General features: G+C 39.1%; 2 protein-coding genes across 9 annotated transcripts in view; both read left to right on the top strand.

Annotated features, from left to right (window-relative positions):
• Nucleotides 1–1,288: 1,288 nt before the first annotated feature.
• Nucleotides 1,289–4,019, top strand: LOC308410171 (uncharacterized protein). The gene is made up of 2 exons (XM_080903335.1): nt 1,289–2,098; nt 3,730–4,019. The coding sequence occupies exons 1-2, from the start codon at nt 1,326–1,328 to the stop codon at nt 3,872–3,874; spliced, it is 918 nt and encodes a 305-aa protein (XP_080759461.1). The 5' UTR covers nt 1,289–1,325; the 3' UTR covers nt 3,875–4,019.
• Nucleotides 4,020–7,647: 3,628 nt separating this feature from the next.
• Nucleotides 7,648–18,126, top strand: part of dcaf6 (ddb1 and cul4 associated factor 6) — a 30,013-nt gene continuing 19,534 nt past the window's right edge. For 4 of the 8 annotated variants that reach the window (XM_080904091.1, XM_080904090.1, XM_080904092.1 and 1 more), the window contains exons 1-5: nt 7,648–8,042; nt 13,783–13,844; nt 15,659–15,751; nt 17,176–17,361; nt 17,446–17,559. In XM_080904091.1, coding sequence (XP_080760217.1) covers nt 7,946–8,042; nt 13,783–13,844; nt 15,659–15,751; nt 17,176–17,361; nt 17,446–17,559 — 552 coding nt within the window. In that variant the 5' untranslated portion in view covers nt 7,648–7,945. The remainder of the gene's footprint in view (nt 8,043–13,782; nt 13,845–15,658; nt 15,752–17,175; nt 17,362–17,445; nt 17,560–18,126) is intronic. The other 4 variants (XM_080904096.1, XM_080904094.1, XM_080904093.1 and 1 more) reach the window with 3 other exon arrangements.

Genomic DNA, 18,126 nt, shown 5'->3' with positions numbered 1-18,126 from the left:
TGGTTGTGGACATCTTAACTGTATAAACAACACACTGATTATACAGTTAAGATGTCCTTTTGTAATAATTACAGTTGGACCAAAATCAGCTCACAAAATGCTATAAGAAAGAAATGTTTTGATAAAATTATAAAGTGTGGTAAGTGATAGTAAAGTAATGAAATATATAAGAAAGTCAAATGTGTAAAATTATAAAATAATATTGCAAAACCTAGTATGAACCATAACTAAGGTTAAATTACTATGATGTCCGCCCCAAATTTGTCAACAGATGCTGGGATCACCAAAAATAGTGCCAGGAGTTTCATACAGATGTGGTGAGAAGTTTAGAGGCTCTTATAATGATTATGAATATTATATTGTAGTTTGGGGCTTTTAATGATTTCTCTAACTTTACAGTATACATTTTAATGACTTTAAAAAGGAAGAATTGGGTGCAGAAGTTTAAATTTATTCACACAGGGTAAAAAGTATACATACAAGCTCAAGTATACCCATATGGAAAAGAAATAGAAAAAACTTATAAAAGACTTGCATAAGATGTGGCCTACTTCATATAGTGAATCATATAAGGCTTATGCGATTCACTCATGAAGGTGGCCACTTTCTCATTACTTTCATATATTGTTTTAGTAAGTATCCAAAATATACAAGTTTCATGTATATAATTTTTCAAGGGATCTTATATCTGTTTTCACTCTTGTATGCTTTTCATACAAGTTTCACACAAGACAGATACAGACTTTATAAGATTTATGTATATATCGTTTGCATATGGGTATGCATGCACCCCACCTTAAGCTATATTAAGATAACAATGAATTAATATCAGTAGATATGAATACAAACTTCAGTCTAAGTAAAAACAAACCCCAACAACTTTTAATCGTACTCAGCTTGAATCTGAATAAAAAGAAGCAAAATAAAAAATATCTATGTCCTGATGCCTACATTAAAATTTAGGGAACACCTAAAATGTCCAACTGTAATTTGATATACAATGAAAAATTACAGTCTTTGAATTATGCATTTATTTAAGCAAATACAAAATAATTTGAAAAAATATCATGTGGTGAAATTATTATTAACCAGTCTGCTTTAAGAACAACATTTACAATGGGTAATTTAAATTAATAGTTTATGCCATTTAAATGTCATGCAGCTGTGTCAGAGATTAGCTTAAACCCCGCCCCCAAACCTTTGAAGGTTCAACGTCAAAGAAAAGTGGATGACGTCACAGTGGCTGCAGCCGAACGTGGGCGGGGCTTAACCCTATATAAAGGAGCCGTCCAGACTCCCAAGCATTTGGTTTACAAAGAGCACACATGCCTAGTCCAACTCCAACCAGCCAACAATTTATTTCCTCTTCTACATTTCAGAGTCAGAGAAATAGTAATACAAACTTAAACATGACAACTCCACACAGTAACACCTCAGTGGAAACATGGAAGTCCTTAAGTGACCACTTTTTTGGTACAATTGTACCACAGTGGCAATCTCTGCAGTTCAACCCAGAGTACTGCAACACTGAGCTGCCTTCCACTTTGCTGAAAGACATGTTGAAACTTTGTTCCATGTTAGAGGACGCAATGGACACAACCGTGGAGAAGGGAGATCCAGTGTCCACGCAGACTGATGAGGCCTGTCTTCACTCAGTGGACACAGAGTCCCCTGAGAAAACAGAAGAAACAGGAGCAAAGGACAGCATCCTGAAAGAAATTTCTGTAGATGACCACGGTGATAATGAAGAAACAGAAACTCCAGGACTGGAGGACTCTTCAGACTCAAAAAACCTCAAGCTGCATTTGACTGCAGAGGAGAGCAGTCTTGATAAAACATCCACAGCTGACAGTGAAAATTCCGAAATATCACTGCATCGTGCACCAACGCCACCTAACATATATCTAAATGTTTTTATTGGTTTTAGTGATTCATCTGAGGAAGAAGCGTCTGTGTCGTCCCAGATGTTTCTTCCTCAAACCCTCACCGCAGCCACAGTGGAACCGAAGAAGAGCTTTTTGAAGAAAAACTACTCAAAAGACTTGGACAACATAGAAGCTTCCCCCCTGGAAAAGCCTGTGAAGAAAAAACTACATAGGTCAGTCCATAAGTCTGATTCAGATTTTGGTTCTTATGATGTCACTCTGGCATCTGATTATCTGTCTGAAGAAAAGATTTGTGTTTATAAAGTTATTCAGTTGGTAGTTTCAGAGGCCGCAGGCAAAGCCTCGTCTAAATACAAGGACTTCACACGGTGCCACAACTCCGACTCTATCAGCGATCGCCTGCTTGAAAAAATCTGGCCTCAGATTGACGAGAGGGATTTGGATCTATCTCCAAAAACGCTGACCAATATCAACAAGGACATTTTCACCAATCTTTGCAAAGCACATAACTGCAAGGAGAAGTATTTGATTTTATGTCTGAGGGAACAGCTTGACGATATTACTGTCCCAACATTTACAAAACACCTGTTGGCCTTACCAAAAAGAGTACTCACTATATATAAAAACCGAGAAGAGTACGTAAAAGTTGTTGAAAGCTTCACTAAAGATTTGGTTCTGCACGCTATAAGCAACGCAAATGAGGCAAGGAAATTGCCTCCAGGGGCAGATAAAGCCATCATGAACAGGTTTACCCACAGGATTTGGGCTAAAATTTTGTCCCAAAAGCTTCAAATGTCCTTAGAGAACACTGAAGAAGTCAGTGTGAAAGTGTACAATGAACTCCGGCAAAAGTGGAAAAATCCAAACACTGTCCTGGAGTTAATGTTTAATGGCCAAGACAATATTGACAACGTGATTGTCAAAAGTTTCAAAAGAAATGCCCCATTGAAGAGACCTAATTTCTTCTCTAGGGTTTTCTCACGAGCACGTTAAAGTTTACCTGACACCTGCATCTAAAAAGCTGCGTTTTCAAAAATACCTGGGTACATGTGGACGTAGCCTAGATGCATTACATTTTTATTATAATTCTTCATTGTTAATGTTAAAACCAGACTACTTTAAAATAATTGTCTCATGAACCACCTGGTTGATAATAATTTCACCACATTACATTATAGCATTTTTCTGTCCTTTATCCCGTCTTCCTTCTCTCACCCCAACCGGTCGCAGCAGATGGCCGCCCCTCCCTGAGCCTGGTTCTGCTGGAGGTTTCTTCCTGTTAAAAGGGAGTTTTTCCTTCCCACTGTCGCCAAAGTGCTTGCTCACAGGGGGTCATATGATTGTTGGGTTCTGTACTATTGTAGGGTCTACCTTACAATAGAAAGCGCCTTGAGGCAACTGTTGTTGTGATTAGGCGCTATATAAATAAAATTGAATTGAATTCAAATAAAAATGAATAATAAAAAAAAAGTTTTAAAAGTGTACTTAGTTTTATTTGCTGTCAATTTGCCTAGAATGGAATATCAGATTAGAACGGCCTCTAAAATATAATATTTAATTTATTAAATAAATCAAATGATTTACAGAAAATAAAATTCAAAAACACTTTCATTTTCACTGTATCTGTATGGCTATAGAGGAGCTGTTATTATTTTGCCTGTTTGTCAGTGCTGGTACGAACCCCGTTGGTGCTGTGTTGATCCTTTTGCAGAGGTTTGAAGTTTCTTTCGATAAATCTGAGTCAGTTTGGGTCGATGCTCAGTGTATTTTTCCACAACAATCTTGGTGACGAGGATGAGATTTTTTGAGTGATTTTTGTTCTCTACTTTCATTTTGATTCCAGGAAACCTGCAGGTAGACTCAATGAGTCTGAAAGAGCGCTTATGTCGGAGCAAAGTATGGAGAAGGCGAGTGCGTGGCAACTGAGATCAGACAGAGTCACCGCTGAAATCTCAATTATTAAAGAATCCAGAGTGGAGAGCGGCTGAGACCAACTTGAATTTCAGATTTTATTGAGGGTTTTTAAGGGGCAAGTATGATTAAGAACTGTAAAGTTACCCGGCGTTTGGTAAGGGTGTCAGCCATTCAGAGAAGTTCTGTAAACCGACAAGCACCTGATCAAACTACAAGGGTGCGCCTTGAGAGGTTCAAAAGTTTATTTTTTATTCTTTTCATTGTTGGTTGTGGACATCTTAACTGTATAAACAACACACTGATTATACAGTTAAGATGTCCTTTTGCAATAATTACAGTTGGACCAAAATCAGCTCACAAAATGCTATAAGAAAGAAATGTTTTGATAAAATTATAAAGTGTGGTAAGTGATAGTAAAGTAAGGTACGGTGGCCCTGAGAGGCCAAACGGACTGCAACTTCAGAAAACACTTGCAAAAAGAAAAATGCTGCAAAAAGAAAAATGCTGCAAAAAGAAAAACGCTGCAAAAGCACACACAACACAACAGAAATAGGAAAAAAGACAACGGAAATGTTTCTGGGGAGACAATAACCGGACGGACCAGTTGCACGAACCAAAACAAGCTAACAATTGCACTGGGACTGGGAGACACTTCAAAGAAGTGGAGCGGCCAAAGAGTAAACTTTCAAAAGTAAGTTCTGAATATTATGTCACTTATTTATGTGCAAATGTTTAATAATGAGGAACATTAAAACATTACTGTTGGCCACATACCGGTGTTGTGCCAAAAAGTGATCGTCTGCCAAAAACTGATTGCTGGTATTTAAACTGCTAGTAACTTGTTGGGCTATAATATGTGAAACATATGTCAAATGCATCCCTCATGGATGACATAAAGTCATATTGAGCCACAAACAACATTCGTGTAACAAGATAGAAGCCATAATCAGTTTTTGGCAGTGACTTTTATATAACCTTTATTTATGCAGTTAAAAAAAAAAAAATCTCATTAACATTACAAATGTCTTTTGTAAGAGTAAGTTGGCCAAGAGGACAGCAGAAATGGCAGCAAATATTACAATAGTTCTGTAAAAATATTTTAAGTGGGGATAAAGGACCGGATTGGTTATAATGTAAGTACAATAACACAGAGTTGTAAAGATACTTGAAAAAACAGATGATTTTTTAATTCTATATATAACCCCTTTGTAAACGCTGTTCACCGAAGTCTATTTACCAACATACGTAAAGATATTACACATAAAAAATACACGGAAACATTGGAAATCAGTTTTTAGCAGGCAATCACTTTTTGGCACAACACCGGCAAAGTTATGTGACATTAGCCATGTTTGTACTTTCAGCATTTACTTTGTTTTAAATCCTTTATTTATACGCCGTTAGATAGTCGACCTTAATCTTACAGAGAATCTGATGATTTTGTGGATAATTAAAGTCAGTCATATATCCACAAACACAACAGGCTGAAAGTCAGTGATGCTGCTCGGTTTGCAGTCCTGAATATCACGGCACAAGCAGGATCCACTGCACTGTTAATGTTAGCTATGTTACATTGCTGCCTCTGTTCGGTGGTGTCGAGCCAAACGGACTTTAACGTGTGTTTGAACGAGCTGACGGTTCACTCGTTAAGCTGAAAGAAAGATGCTTTAATCACAGGAGTCACACATGTGTCCACTGTACCATCTGGGAACTCTTCTTGTTTAACACTCGTAATAACACAAACACTAAATCCTCCTGTTTGTAGCAGTGTGTACACCTGAGACTGTCACTTGTCTGTCTGTCCTGCACTCTCTCTCTGTTTCTTTCTCTCTGATTGTGGAATAAAAGTATGAACATGTGTTTATAAGTTACACTTGTGTTTGAATCCTGCAGCTTATCACACATTTGATTTCCATGTGTGACAACTGCAAGTGTCCAGAGTGAGGACAGACTGAGGGACCCACTGCTGCACATCATCTGTGAGGCTTTGCACCCCTGATGATCCACCAGGAGAAACTCAGCAGTGTGTGAGTAAGAGGAGGAGGAAGAGCCAGCAGCAGCTGACAGATGGAGAGAATAGACAGACTGTTCCCTGTTTGTGAAGGACTGCTAGGAAAGTTTAACATAACTAATTGTCTGTCCTGAATCAGTCTTATTAGGTAATGTTCAAATAATTTTATCATTCCAGTGTTTTCAGTGTGGGAGAAAGTACTCAGGGCATTCAGGTTACACACTATGAAAGGCAGCAACAAGTTTAATGTTCAGAAACCTAAAGTCTGTATCAGCAGCAGAATGGAGCTAAAAATAAATGTTTGTTTCAGTTCTATGAAGCTTTGAGTATTTTGGATTAGTAGCACTGCTGTGTTTGTTGCATCATATTGCTGTAATTGTTTATATGCTTTATATATTCTGAGGTAAGTTGATCTATAGTGTTACATCATATTCTATAAGGATGTTATGTGTTTGTATACTTTCTGCCCAGTTTGACCCATTTAACAGAAGTCAGCCTGTTTAAGGCTCTGATATCTATTCTGTATGACTTAAAGCAGTTATGACATGGTCTGATTTTCTCACCCAATAAAGGAATATTTCATATATCAGTCTACTCTTCATTTTATCAGACACAGTTATCACAGCTCGTACATTTTCTTTTTACACATATATGTAAGCATTGAGCCAAATGTAATAATGCCAACAAATTAAACGAACAATATTTGTCTCTTATATATAATACATCTATATATACACTGTCACAGATACTTGTCTTTAAGTGAAGATTTAAGGTGAAAGGAAATATAAATAACTGCAACTTGAATCTTTACTGAAGCTCAGTGTTTGGCACAGAGTTCATGTTCACTGCTGTAATAACTAATAATGATTAATATAATATTGGCCATATTATATTTACATTACCAAAGTGAGATGACTTTAGTCTCATGAACAACATTAGCTAATTGTTATTTACTAACTAATCTTAAATGACTGTTCAGTACAGAAATGAAGCCCAAAAATCATGTTTTACTGTCCTGTGGTCTCAGCCTCAGATACTTATCAAATCACACAAAGCTCATGTAGAAACAAATGTACAAAATATGTTCTCCTTCATTTCTGTCAAACAAAGCTGTATGAAACGTTTCCAGCTGTTAGTATCATGGTTGCTAGGCAACCTGGGAAGCGTGACAGAGGCTAGACCGTCCCATCTCACAAGCCTACAAGCCTCACACTTCCGGCCTCAGCGGTCTTTGAGTGCGGCCCTTGAGGACCGTTAAGGCTGCGTACTTTAAGGCTGCAGACCCTGAATTGGGAAACAGTCCCTGAATTGGGATACAGCCATACATACATGTTTTGGTTCGTGCAACTGGACCGTTCGGTTATTGTCTCCCCAGAAACATTTCCGTTGTCTTTTTTCATATTTCCGTTGTGTTGTGTGTGCTTTTGCAGCGTTTTTTTCTTTTTGCAGCATTTTTCTTTTTGCAGCGTTTTTTTTCGTTTTGCAGCGTTTTTCTTTTTGCAAGTGTTTTTCTTTTTGCAGCATTTTTCTTTTTGCAAGTGTTTTCTGAAGTTGCAGTCCGTTTGGCCTCTCCGGGCCACTGTAATACATCCCTTTATACATACATATACAAAATGTCACTTATGTCAATACTGTTTTTAAAAATCGTTAAGACATTTATTCAATTCATAGCCACCGGTAATAACTGAATAAGAGACAAGCCTGTAGCTAACTTGGCCACTGACAGAAATACTAATAAAAACTGGATGCACCCGCACCGTCAGCTTTCAAGGCGCTAAAATCGAGCGCACCTCCCCTCTGTGGCCAACCACGCAGTTTCTCGCGTTATTTGGACACAGCTGACCGCTTGAAGAAATAAACCAGGCTAGGCTAACAGGACAGATAGTTAGCAGCAGCACGGAGAACAGGAACACAGTCGGGCTTCAGCTCAGTGGGGAGGGGGGGGAACAGCGGAGACCGGACAGGAGCGACTCTTTCCCTTCCAGCAATGCGGACACTGAGTGTCTCCTCCAGCTAACGTCAACGGCGTCCCAACGGGCAGGGACTGCTCCGAGGCGACGGGAGATAAAAGGCGACATCAAAAAAGGGGAAGGGTTAGCTCTGTTTCAATGTTATTGTCAATTCAGAACCACATATGGTCACAATGTCCTGCACTGGCAACCTCGTTTGGGATGTAAACAAACGCCTAATTGGATACAGCGAGCCTAACGCCATCAGGACCAACTATTTAGGTAAGAACAAAGCAATGCCTCTTTACTGCTAACGCTGACATGTATGAAGAAACGTGTAGGAGCAGTGTGCATCTGCAGACTGTGTGTGTGCTGCAGAATCACAAGAAGTGACAGGAAGACTGTGTCCCAGTCCAAGACACTACCTGCTTAATAACAGACAGCTGCCGCTATCCGCGCTCCCCCGTCCCCCCAACCTACACAGTGTAAACACAGCCTGCACCTTTTATTTATAGTGAAGGAGCTAAAACAGTACAAAGACGAGGTTCAGACTTGTGCTTAATTTGTAGCAGTGCGGGCCTGTTCATCACATCATACAGACATAATGTTACTTTTTCAAAGGAAATGCAGTGTAGATCTCATTTCAGTGCAATCGCAGGATTGTGCAATCATCTGTAGAAGGCACCCCCATATATAGTAGTCTGAAGTATATCCCTGTAATGGCACAAATAATGCAATAAAAGCAGGGTTCAATCATGTAATGCATTTATGAGAGGCTGGTGCATTAAAAATAAAAGCGCTCTGAGTTTGGCAGGAGTCTGTTTACAGTAGAAAGTGCTGACAGCATCAGGCTTTCTTTTCAAGACACTCACAGAAACCGATGTGTCATTACTGCTGCGTGAAAAGGCCACAAGGTGCTGAAAGTAGCACAACCAGCAGGGCCGGGAAGGATTAGAAGAGGAAATTAAAATGGTTTAGTTTGCAATTGTTTGACTATCAAAATAAATGAGCTAAGATGACATAATGATGATAATAATAATGATATTTTTATTCATCGTTACAGCCAAGAAATTCCCATGTTACAGCAGTCAAAACATTTAACACGCCACATAACCAGAGTTTACATTTGACAAAGGAAAATGGCTCAGAAAGGTTAAATTGTACAAAAGAAAGGAACACAAGGAAAATAAGTCCAGCTAGTAAAGATGCTATAATAATAATAATATTACATCTAGGTAACAATTCAAATTGCCTATATTTACAACTTTCGAGCACTGATGCTTTTTACATTACGTGAGCATTTATCAGTAATACTACGTCCTTTGTGCGTTGTAGCATCATATCCAAACTGGAAGCAAGCTTAAAGGACCAAAAATGGTACAAAATGTATTAAATGAAAAATTACTTTATTAATATTTAAATAAAAATGACAGGTTTTATACAATAAAAGTAGCCAATAAATAAATAAATATGTGTGTGTGTATATATATATATATATATATATATATATATATATATATGGTAAATATCTGGAAATGGTGAAGGCGAAAATATCTCACACTGAATGAAATGCAGCAACTTATTAAGGTTTTAATGCAATTGTAAGTAAAAGTAATAGGACTGCATAATTTCAGTCAATAAAATGTGTCGCAGCGCTGCACTGCGTTGATTATTTCTTACATCCTTGGTTCCTGCAGGCAGAAACAGCATTCCGGTTCTGCTCATCACTGATCTGCTAGGAAATGTAATCATTGAATTTTAAGGCTTTCCTCTTTGCTGCTGCATTAAATGCATTTAAACTTGGGGGGGAAGATATTTTTCTATCATATATTTCAGTCTGTTTATTTTTTTTAAAGTCCTATGGAAAAGACTTTAAAAAAATATAAATTTTAAAGTCCTGGTTGCTGAAAGTTGCTATATTGATAAATTATTCAGTCATAATTTGAATGTGTAAAGGTAGGTCTCTTTTTTTCTTTTTTCTTTTTTTTTTTTTTTAAAGTGCAGATATAGTTATTTTCGAGTGTTGGTTGTGAGAGCACAGTGCAGGAGAACAGAGGATGTTGCCCATGGTGCACTCGGAGAGATAAAACTGTCAGAAAGTCTGTACCTCACGGCTTTATAAGCCCATAGAGGTGGGGCAGGTGCCTCAGAGGTTTAGTCAGTCCTGTATTTAGCATGTCTGAGAGATAGTCAGAGCTGTTGTCGTGTAGAGGATACATGCTGTGATGTGTGGGTCACAGCTCCTGGAGGATAAATTTAGCTTAGAAGAAGCGTTAGAGGGGAACAAGTTGGGGGTTTATATTCAGCTGAAACTGAGAAACGTCCCATGAGGTTTAAAGTCTTCTATATTGTAGGGTTTTCCTAGAACTGTGATAGGAAACGCCTAAGAGATGATTCATATAACTAGGAATTACTATTTTTACTCATCTTAAGTTACATCATGCTAAGTCATTTTATTTATAAGAAAATTTAAGATCAACAATTGTTGACAAAAGCTGTATAGGTAGAAGAACAAAATTGTTTAAAAAAAGAAATTACAAATAAATGATAAAGAAAACAAATAACAGGCAGACTTAGTGCATTTTAAAAGCCAACCACTCTTTTTCGAGTCTGAGTCTGCTTCATGACTTCTCTGAGTCTGGTTCATGAGGGCAGCAGCCATCCCTCTCCCTAGCCACCTGAGGGGGGGATACTGAGGCATTCAAAAAGTGAGGTTGTTCAGGCAGAGATATAATCTCTCCAGTGTGTACTTGGTCTTCCCTGGGTCCTCCTCCCAGTTGGAGGCAGAAACACCTCAACTAAGAGGTGCCAGGAGGCATCCCAGTCAGATGCCTACACTATCTCAACTGCCTCCTTTTAATGTGGAGGAGTAGCAGCTCCATTGTGAGTCTCTCCTTAATGACGAGTGCCTCATTCAGCTCTGAGGGAGGGTCCAGCCACCCTGCAAAGTAAGCTCATTTCCTCCAATTGCATCAGCAATCTCATTCTTTTGGTCGCTAGCCTCAGCTCATGGCTAAAGGTGAGGTTTGGGATGTTGATCGACCGATAAATCGGCAGCGTTGCTTTCACGCTCGGCTCTCTTTACACAGAGAGGCAGATTGGTACGATTCTGGTCCAGTCCATCTGCCAGTCTCCTGCTCCCTCCTTCCCTCACTCGTAAACAAACCCCAAATACTTGGACTCGTCCACTTGGTCCAACAAGTGGGCAATCCAGCTTTTTCTAACTGACAACCAAGGCCTCAGGTTTGGAGGTGCTCTTATAAAACCTTTATAAAACTTCAGTGGAAGCTGGCGGACCAGGCTCGATGAAGCCACTTAGACCAATTTTTCTGAAAAAAAGCAGAGACAAGTTTGATTGCACTGTTTTTTGTGTGTGAACATTTTTAAACAGAATGTAAAAAGTCTTGCATTTGATTCTGTGAACTGATAGCGAATCTGAGTATTGTTGCAGATTTAGGCATGACTGTACTTAGTACATTACTCATCATTAATCAATTTATAGGTGACGTGACTGTGCTTGCGATTGGTGATATCAGAGAAGCTTTTGAAGTGAATCACTCCCAGACTATTTCTGCAACATTCATAACACCTGTTGAAGCAAGTTAAGGCTCTTGTTAGTATATAAGCCACCAGACTTTTGCAACAGCTCACTGAGTCATTTCATTATTACTAAAGTAGTTAAAAAATATAAAGGAAAACATAAGGAAAGCAGCTACTTTATTTTAAAATTAAATATTTCTGTTTTTCTTCCCTTAAAGGCTGTTTTCACACTGGAATAATGTTTTTATTTAATACAATAAATGCTTAATTGTGACAGCAAATTCTTCTGGATTAAAATAGTTCACCTTTATAAAAGAAAAATATTAGCACAAAGAAGTTTATTGACTACTGTTACATGGGGTTTTAGTTTTTGAGGTGACTAGTAGTTGGTCCAACCACTGACAAAGAAGAGTCCATAAAGTATGATCAGTTCTTATGGGAGCCTGTGCACTCACCCCATCAGGGATGTGAAGACATTGCTGCTCAGCGTCTTGTAGCAGATGCTGCCGTTTCTGCTCATCATTTGTGCAGTACTGCTATAATAATGATCAGTGGCCTGATTGCTGCTGCTGGATGAGGACATTAGCTTTGGCACAGTTTGCTTTTCCCTGTCAGGCTTCACCCTTTAAGTGACAGTTTGCAATGATGAAGGAATGTCTTGCTTTCTCTGGTAGTCCTTTGCTGACATTGACAGTGAAACACACCGCCCTGGCTCACATTGGATGTTAAGGAATTCACGATGTGTGTGTGATCTTAAAACAACCGCGTCAGCGTTGTTAATATCAAACATGTTATTCAGGTTTATCCGAAGCGTCTCTTCCTTTTTTATCTGAGGCACAGGTTGGTTATTTCTTCCTTTCAGGATTGTCCTGATTGTGCTGGTTTCCTTCCAGGCCTCCCAGTAACATTTTCTTTTAGTCTGGACTCTCACCTTCTCCTAGATGTGATTACCGAGTTTGATTCAAACATGCAGATGCTTTTAACGGACTCCTTGCAGGTAGACTTCCTGTAGGCCCTACTACATGGTGAGCCATGTTGGTGTTTGTCAAAAAAAAAATGAGAGTGACGAAGTTGTGAAACTCATAGAGGGGAAGTTGGGAACAGCAGATAAACTAACGGAAATTGGGCTCATAATAAATGAACGGCTTTTTGCCTTGTCACGGGTATTTTCCCATTTTCACTCAAATCCTTGGATGTATTGTTGTTGATTGTCTTTGAGTTGATCTTACCACCGTTATTGTGGATTTCCTCTGTGATTGTCTTGAAGTTTATTAGTGGAAACCCGGTTCCACCATTAGAGGTTGAGCCAATTTTTAAACGTTTCAACGGCACCCTTGAACGTCTTTCCTTCTTCCGTGTGTGTGACTTTTAATAGAAGTAGTTTGACATGTGTGGCTCATTCAGGGTGTGCGCTTATCGGCCTGAACCTGTTGATGGAGATGCTTGTGATGCATACCAGCTTTCTGTGCACAGTGTGATAAATGTTATTGGATCCAGGAGACTGCCAAATATAACCACCTTATCTGGATTTCTTATCTTTTTGTTGACGACATGCCTTAGATAGTGAGAAATCCAGCTGTGCTTGCACGCAGATGATCAGAAAAACAGAATTTTATAACTTATCCATCAGGAAAACCATATTGCTGTTCATCATGCGGTGATTGTAACTGAATGAAAAAACTGCAAAACTGATGACTTTAGAAAGTGAGACCCTGACCCTGAAGCTGTTTGTTAGAATAGCACATGCTTTGAAGAACACACATCCTGTTGCTATTTATCCAGAGGCCTGAATCTTCCTGTGATTTGCTAATCAGGTAATTACTTCAGTTTCCTTCCCCTTTGTGTGTTTGACTCTTTGATCTCTTTTTGTTTTACTGTGTCCTCTTTACCTCCCCTCCTGTAAAACCTTTCAAATGCCTCCGGGTCACTTACGTCTCTGTTCTTTGTGTTGGACTACCAATAAATATCATGTCAAGGTTTAAATTGCTTACTCCAAAACTGTGTTTTAATATCTGCTATTTGAATTGATTTCTCGTCCAGTTAAATGTCATTTTGTTGCTAAATTAATCAAACACCTGGGAAATCTTAGGTGTGTGTGTGTGTGTGTGTGTGTGTGTGTGTGTGTGTGTGTGTGTGTGTGTGTGTGTGTGTGTGTGTGTTTGCCTGCCCTGAGGTCACAATAGAAAGATGTTCACAAAAATAAGATAAAATATTAAGGGTTGACATTGTGAACTATGGAACCACTGTTCCTGCATTTCGAGTCTTATTGCAGAGCGGTTTTGTTTGTACTCGCCTCGTTTCTTCCTGTTGGTGCAAACAAGGCTTCCACTGCATGAATAATGGAACACAAGCTACAGAGCCACTGTTTAACGTGACATTTTATTCCTGTTGCACTTAAGTGAAGACTGGTAGATAAATGCGATTCAAATGAAAGTTTAAAGCCTGACAGCCTTCTCAAATCTACATGTTTCTGTTTTCACAGGTAGAAGAGAATTTGTCCAGAGGCTTAAACTCGAAGCAACACTGAACGTACACGATGGCTGCGTAAGTGCCCCACATTTTTATCCGTCTCTTCGTGTTTATTGGTTGAAGTCCTCTCCCTGCCAAACACGCCACGTCACTTTTTCTCAGCTTGCTGGTGGAGCCTTGAACAGATCAGATCAGGTCAGGTGGTTAATTCCTCTGAGAAACCTGAAGCTGACATAACAGTCACACGTCCTGTCACACTACAGGGCAGGACATCAGCCTGTCCAAGACACCACAACAAGCATTGCATGCATGCAGGTCTCAGGAGAGCTGCATTAAAGTGCAGCTCTTAGCCACAATGATTGAGATATTATTATTGCATTTTCTGAATATGTTAGTTTGCGTTTAGTTAAGTAGCTAAGAGCTTCTGTATTAACACGGTGTATGTTTTGTTTTTGTCTTGGACTCTACAAGACTTGTATGATTCATTTCAAAATAATCTTTATTTAGCTATACTTGGCCTTCAGCCATGTTCTGAAATGAGCCGTTTTAGCTCCTTTACTGATTGACTGTTTCTTATAAACAGATGACTTGAACAAGCAGGGGCTGTTGTGCTCATTGTCAGTCTATGAGGGATATCAGACATCCTGACATTAAAGCATCCAAGAGTGGAAAAAACAGTCTGAAACGCAGCATTCAGAGCAGCCTGAAACCCCAGCTGTAAGCTCATAGGGATTACTTGTATATACGCTGACCTCACTATTTAAGGCTTTGGCCATGGCCAATATGAACATCCACCTTTTTAACAATGTATATGTGACAGAAAACAATAAGTGTAACAGGTCCACTTTAAGTTATTAATCAGATAAAGACTTTCTATTTGCACCACCTAAAATGTGTCAATTTAGCAGATTTTAGCATCAGAAGAATAATATTAGTGAATATGAATTATTGTGAATACTTTGATTACTTTTTATTATAGAAATTTTAAGCTTGGAGTTACAGAAGTTTTTCAGTGGACACCGTGAGATACCTGACCTGTTCTGACTCTGCACTGTACCACATTACACGAGATGCTAACCCTAGCCTGTGTTTAAAAATGCCATCACAATAAATAAATAACACCATTTCCTGCCTCATCTGTCACCATCTGTTAATCTTTCATTAGGTGAGGAGGGGCCTCACCTACACTCCACCTCAAATCTAACTATAGATGATGTGCAGCGTCTCAGAAACCGAGTCAAACATGTTAAAAACCTGATTCAGACGTGAGGTCTGCATGTAGGAATACACGCAGTGTAATGTCTCAGCAGAGGCAGTCTGACACGATGAGGCGCTGACGGAGGCTGCAGGTGTTAATGAAATATTGATCCACAGAGTGACAGCAAACACTGACCTGATGCATCACTCTTCTTTTGCTGTTCCTTAGATCCACAGCTAACTCATTCTCTAGCCTTATGTTGGTGGTTATTTCAGTTGATCGAACTGTTAATGAACCTAATTTGAATTGGACGATGGCATCCATATTTTCTTACTGATTTGAAGCAAAGGCATTCAGGGATTTTCTTTGTTGCTGATGCTTAACAAGCACAGAAAAGACAATAATATAAATGTAATTGTGTGCAGGGACATGCCATTTCTTGTTATTCGCTTCTCTGATAGTAATTCACATTCGTCATGCAGAATCCTCTCTCACGTGTCCACATTTTGGGGCTGGACTGAGTTACTTATTTATTTTTTAACTATTTGTTTTACATCAATCTCGTATTACATAAAATGAAGAAATTCAACAAGTCGTCACGTTTATGAAGCTGTAATGAATGGATGTCGGAATTTAACTTGCGTTTGTCAGTGTAAACACCATGTAAGCGCTCTCTCTGATCTCTCCTCAGGTCAACACTATATCGTGGAACGACACGGGCGAATACATCCTGTCAGGGTCGGACGATACCTTCCTGGTCATCACCAACCCTTACAACAAAAAGGTTGGATGAATGGATGAACACCAAACTGATCATTTTTAACTGTTATTCTTTGCATAAATGGTCAATTAGCCATAAAACAGGACAAAAAGCTTAAATTGGCAGAGCACAGTTGAGATACTAAACTAAAGGAATTATTTAATGGATGGATGTTCCACAACTGTTTTTGTGAGGGATGTCCACCCACTGAAGGTTTGTTTCGCTGGGACAAAAATATCCCACATTATTCTGAACCTTTTTTATCTGCCCACATTTTTCTGAAACAGAAATGTGGTGAATTGGAGGGTGGTGCTAGTCTTTAAAACTGGGATGCTGAGCAGGAATTTGTATGGTTTTTTTTTTGTTTTTTAATGTGACTGTTATCTAATATAGAGGTAGGAGATCTCCTGGTCTGTGTAGTTGTCTAGTTAGGTTAATCTAAATCAGGGGTGGACAATTCCAGGCCCGGAGGGCTGGTGTCCCTGCAGGTTTTAGATGTGTCCTTGAACCAACACAGCTTATTTAAATGGCTAAATTAGCTCCTCAACATGTCTTGAAGTTCTCCAGAGGCCTGGTAATGAACTAATCATGTGATTCAGGTGTGTTGACCCCAAGGTGAGATCTAAAACCTGCAGGACACCGGCCCTTGGGGCCTGGAATTGCCCACCCCTGATCTAAATTAAGCCGAGTCTCCAGTTTGAGTCTGTATTCATCATAAAACTCTAACTCTTAAACATTAAAATTACATAAGTGTCTAACAATCTATGAGAGTCTTGAGAGTGTTTTCATCTTTGTTATTACAACAGTGGTAAGAGAAGTTTCTGTGGTTCCCTTAGTTTCTCTTTCTTTGACATACTTTGACTTTCAAATGATGTCATATGAGGGAAAAGGAAAAAAAACAAAACAAAATGTCAAACGCCAAACCTAGCAGCAGAGTCGCATTTTGTGGCTAACCGCTAAATAATCCCAGTATGCCTTCTTGTCTTTGTGTAGTTCATGCTGGGCCTCTTTGCTGTGCAATAAAATAAAAAGCTACAAACAGCTGCCAATTGCATATAAAAAATGGCTGTAATTGCTAAATGCAATAATTTTGTTAAACACCTTGAATTCAGTCACATCTTTATTTATTTGAACTTCCGCTGTGGCAGTGTGCAGAAACAAAACAGCAAAAATGGTATCTGTCCAAATACTTAGGGATCTGACTTCAGCTTGGGTTTAGACAAAGATTGGAAACAGTCAGAAAAAGCATGGCATTGCTCCCAGAGACCACTTACCAGCAACTCTAAATACTACAAATGAACACATTAGTGTCTAAAATTATGTAAATGTGTGCAAAAATCCCCCAGGATGTCAACATTTTATACTCTTTCATCTGCTGATTTGCTGCCTCTGGTCGAGCATCCACTCTGATGCAGCTGTCATCATACATTTCTTCTTCTCTGCTTCAGGTCAAGAAGTCAATACGTTCAGGTCATCGGGCAAACATCTTCAGTGCGAAGTTCATGCCCCACACCAACGATCAGGAAATTATCTCCTGCTCTGGAGACGGCATCATCTACTACACCCACACTGAGAAGAGTCCCGAGTACAACAGACAGTGTCAGTTCACCTGCCATTATGGAACCGCTTATGAGGTGCTGATTCACAGAAGCTGATGAAAAGGGTTTCTCTCTTACTCGTTACCCTCCTGTCTTCTAAGCTTCGCTTTGTTTCTTCAGATTATGACGGTACCGAACGACCCCTACACGTTCCTGTCCTGCGGGGAGGACGGCACGGTGCGATGGTTCGACCTTCGCATGAAAACTAGCTGCACTAAAGAAGACTGCAAAGATGTACGGGTGACATCTGTGATGTTTGTCTTTTTTCTGTCTGTGATTCATCACCAGTCAGGGTCAGGATCAATGTGTTTGTAGCTTTGGGGAGGGATCGATTGAAGAACCATCTTTTTGTTGTGAAACCCTGGCAGGTGCCCTTAAAACCAGATTAAAACAGAGAGGTGATCGAGCTTTTGCAGCAACACTATCAGATCTATGGATTAATCTCCCTCTCTGTGTCTGCACAGCTTAGTTGATACAGTCTTTATTAAAAATGAATTTATTCTCTTTGGGTTTTGGCTCCAGTGTGACATTTTTTTTTTTAAATGTTTATTTTTTTCTGCTTTTTAGTGTAGCTTTTCCTGGGGCTATATAAGTTTATATTGTACTGTTGTTTTCATTGAGCTATATAAATAATCTTTATATAGCCCATTTAAGGAACCTGACCTTGAGTTTTTCACAGTGTTTAGTGTATAAGAGTTTGTGGATATCTTTTTTTTTTTTTTCTCTTTCAAAAATGGCTCACTGGACTTTGTATTCATGCAGGACTGATAATGGACCCCCCTCCCTTTCTTACTTCACTGC

The sequence above is a fragment of the Rhamphochromis sp. 'chilingali' genome, assembly GCF_963969265.1.
Source record: "Rhamphochromis sp. 'chilingali' genome assembly, chromosome: 14".
Classification (NCBI taxonomy): domain Eukaryota; kingdom Metazoa; phylum Chordata; class Actinopteri; order Cichliformes; family Cichlidae; genus Rhamphochromis; species Rhamphochromis sp. 'chilingali'.
The sequence above is the reverse complement of the archived record's forward strand: the minus strand, read 5'-3'. Positions and strand labels throughout refer to the sequence as shown.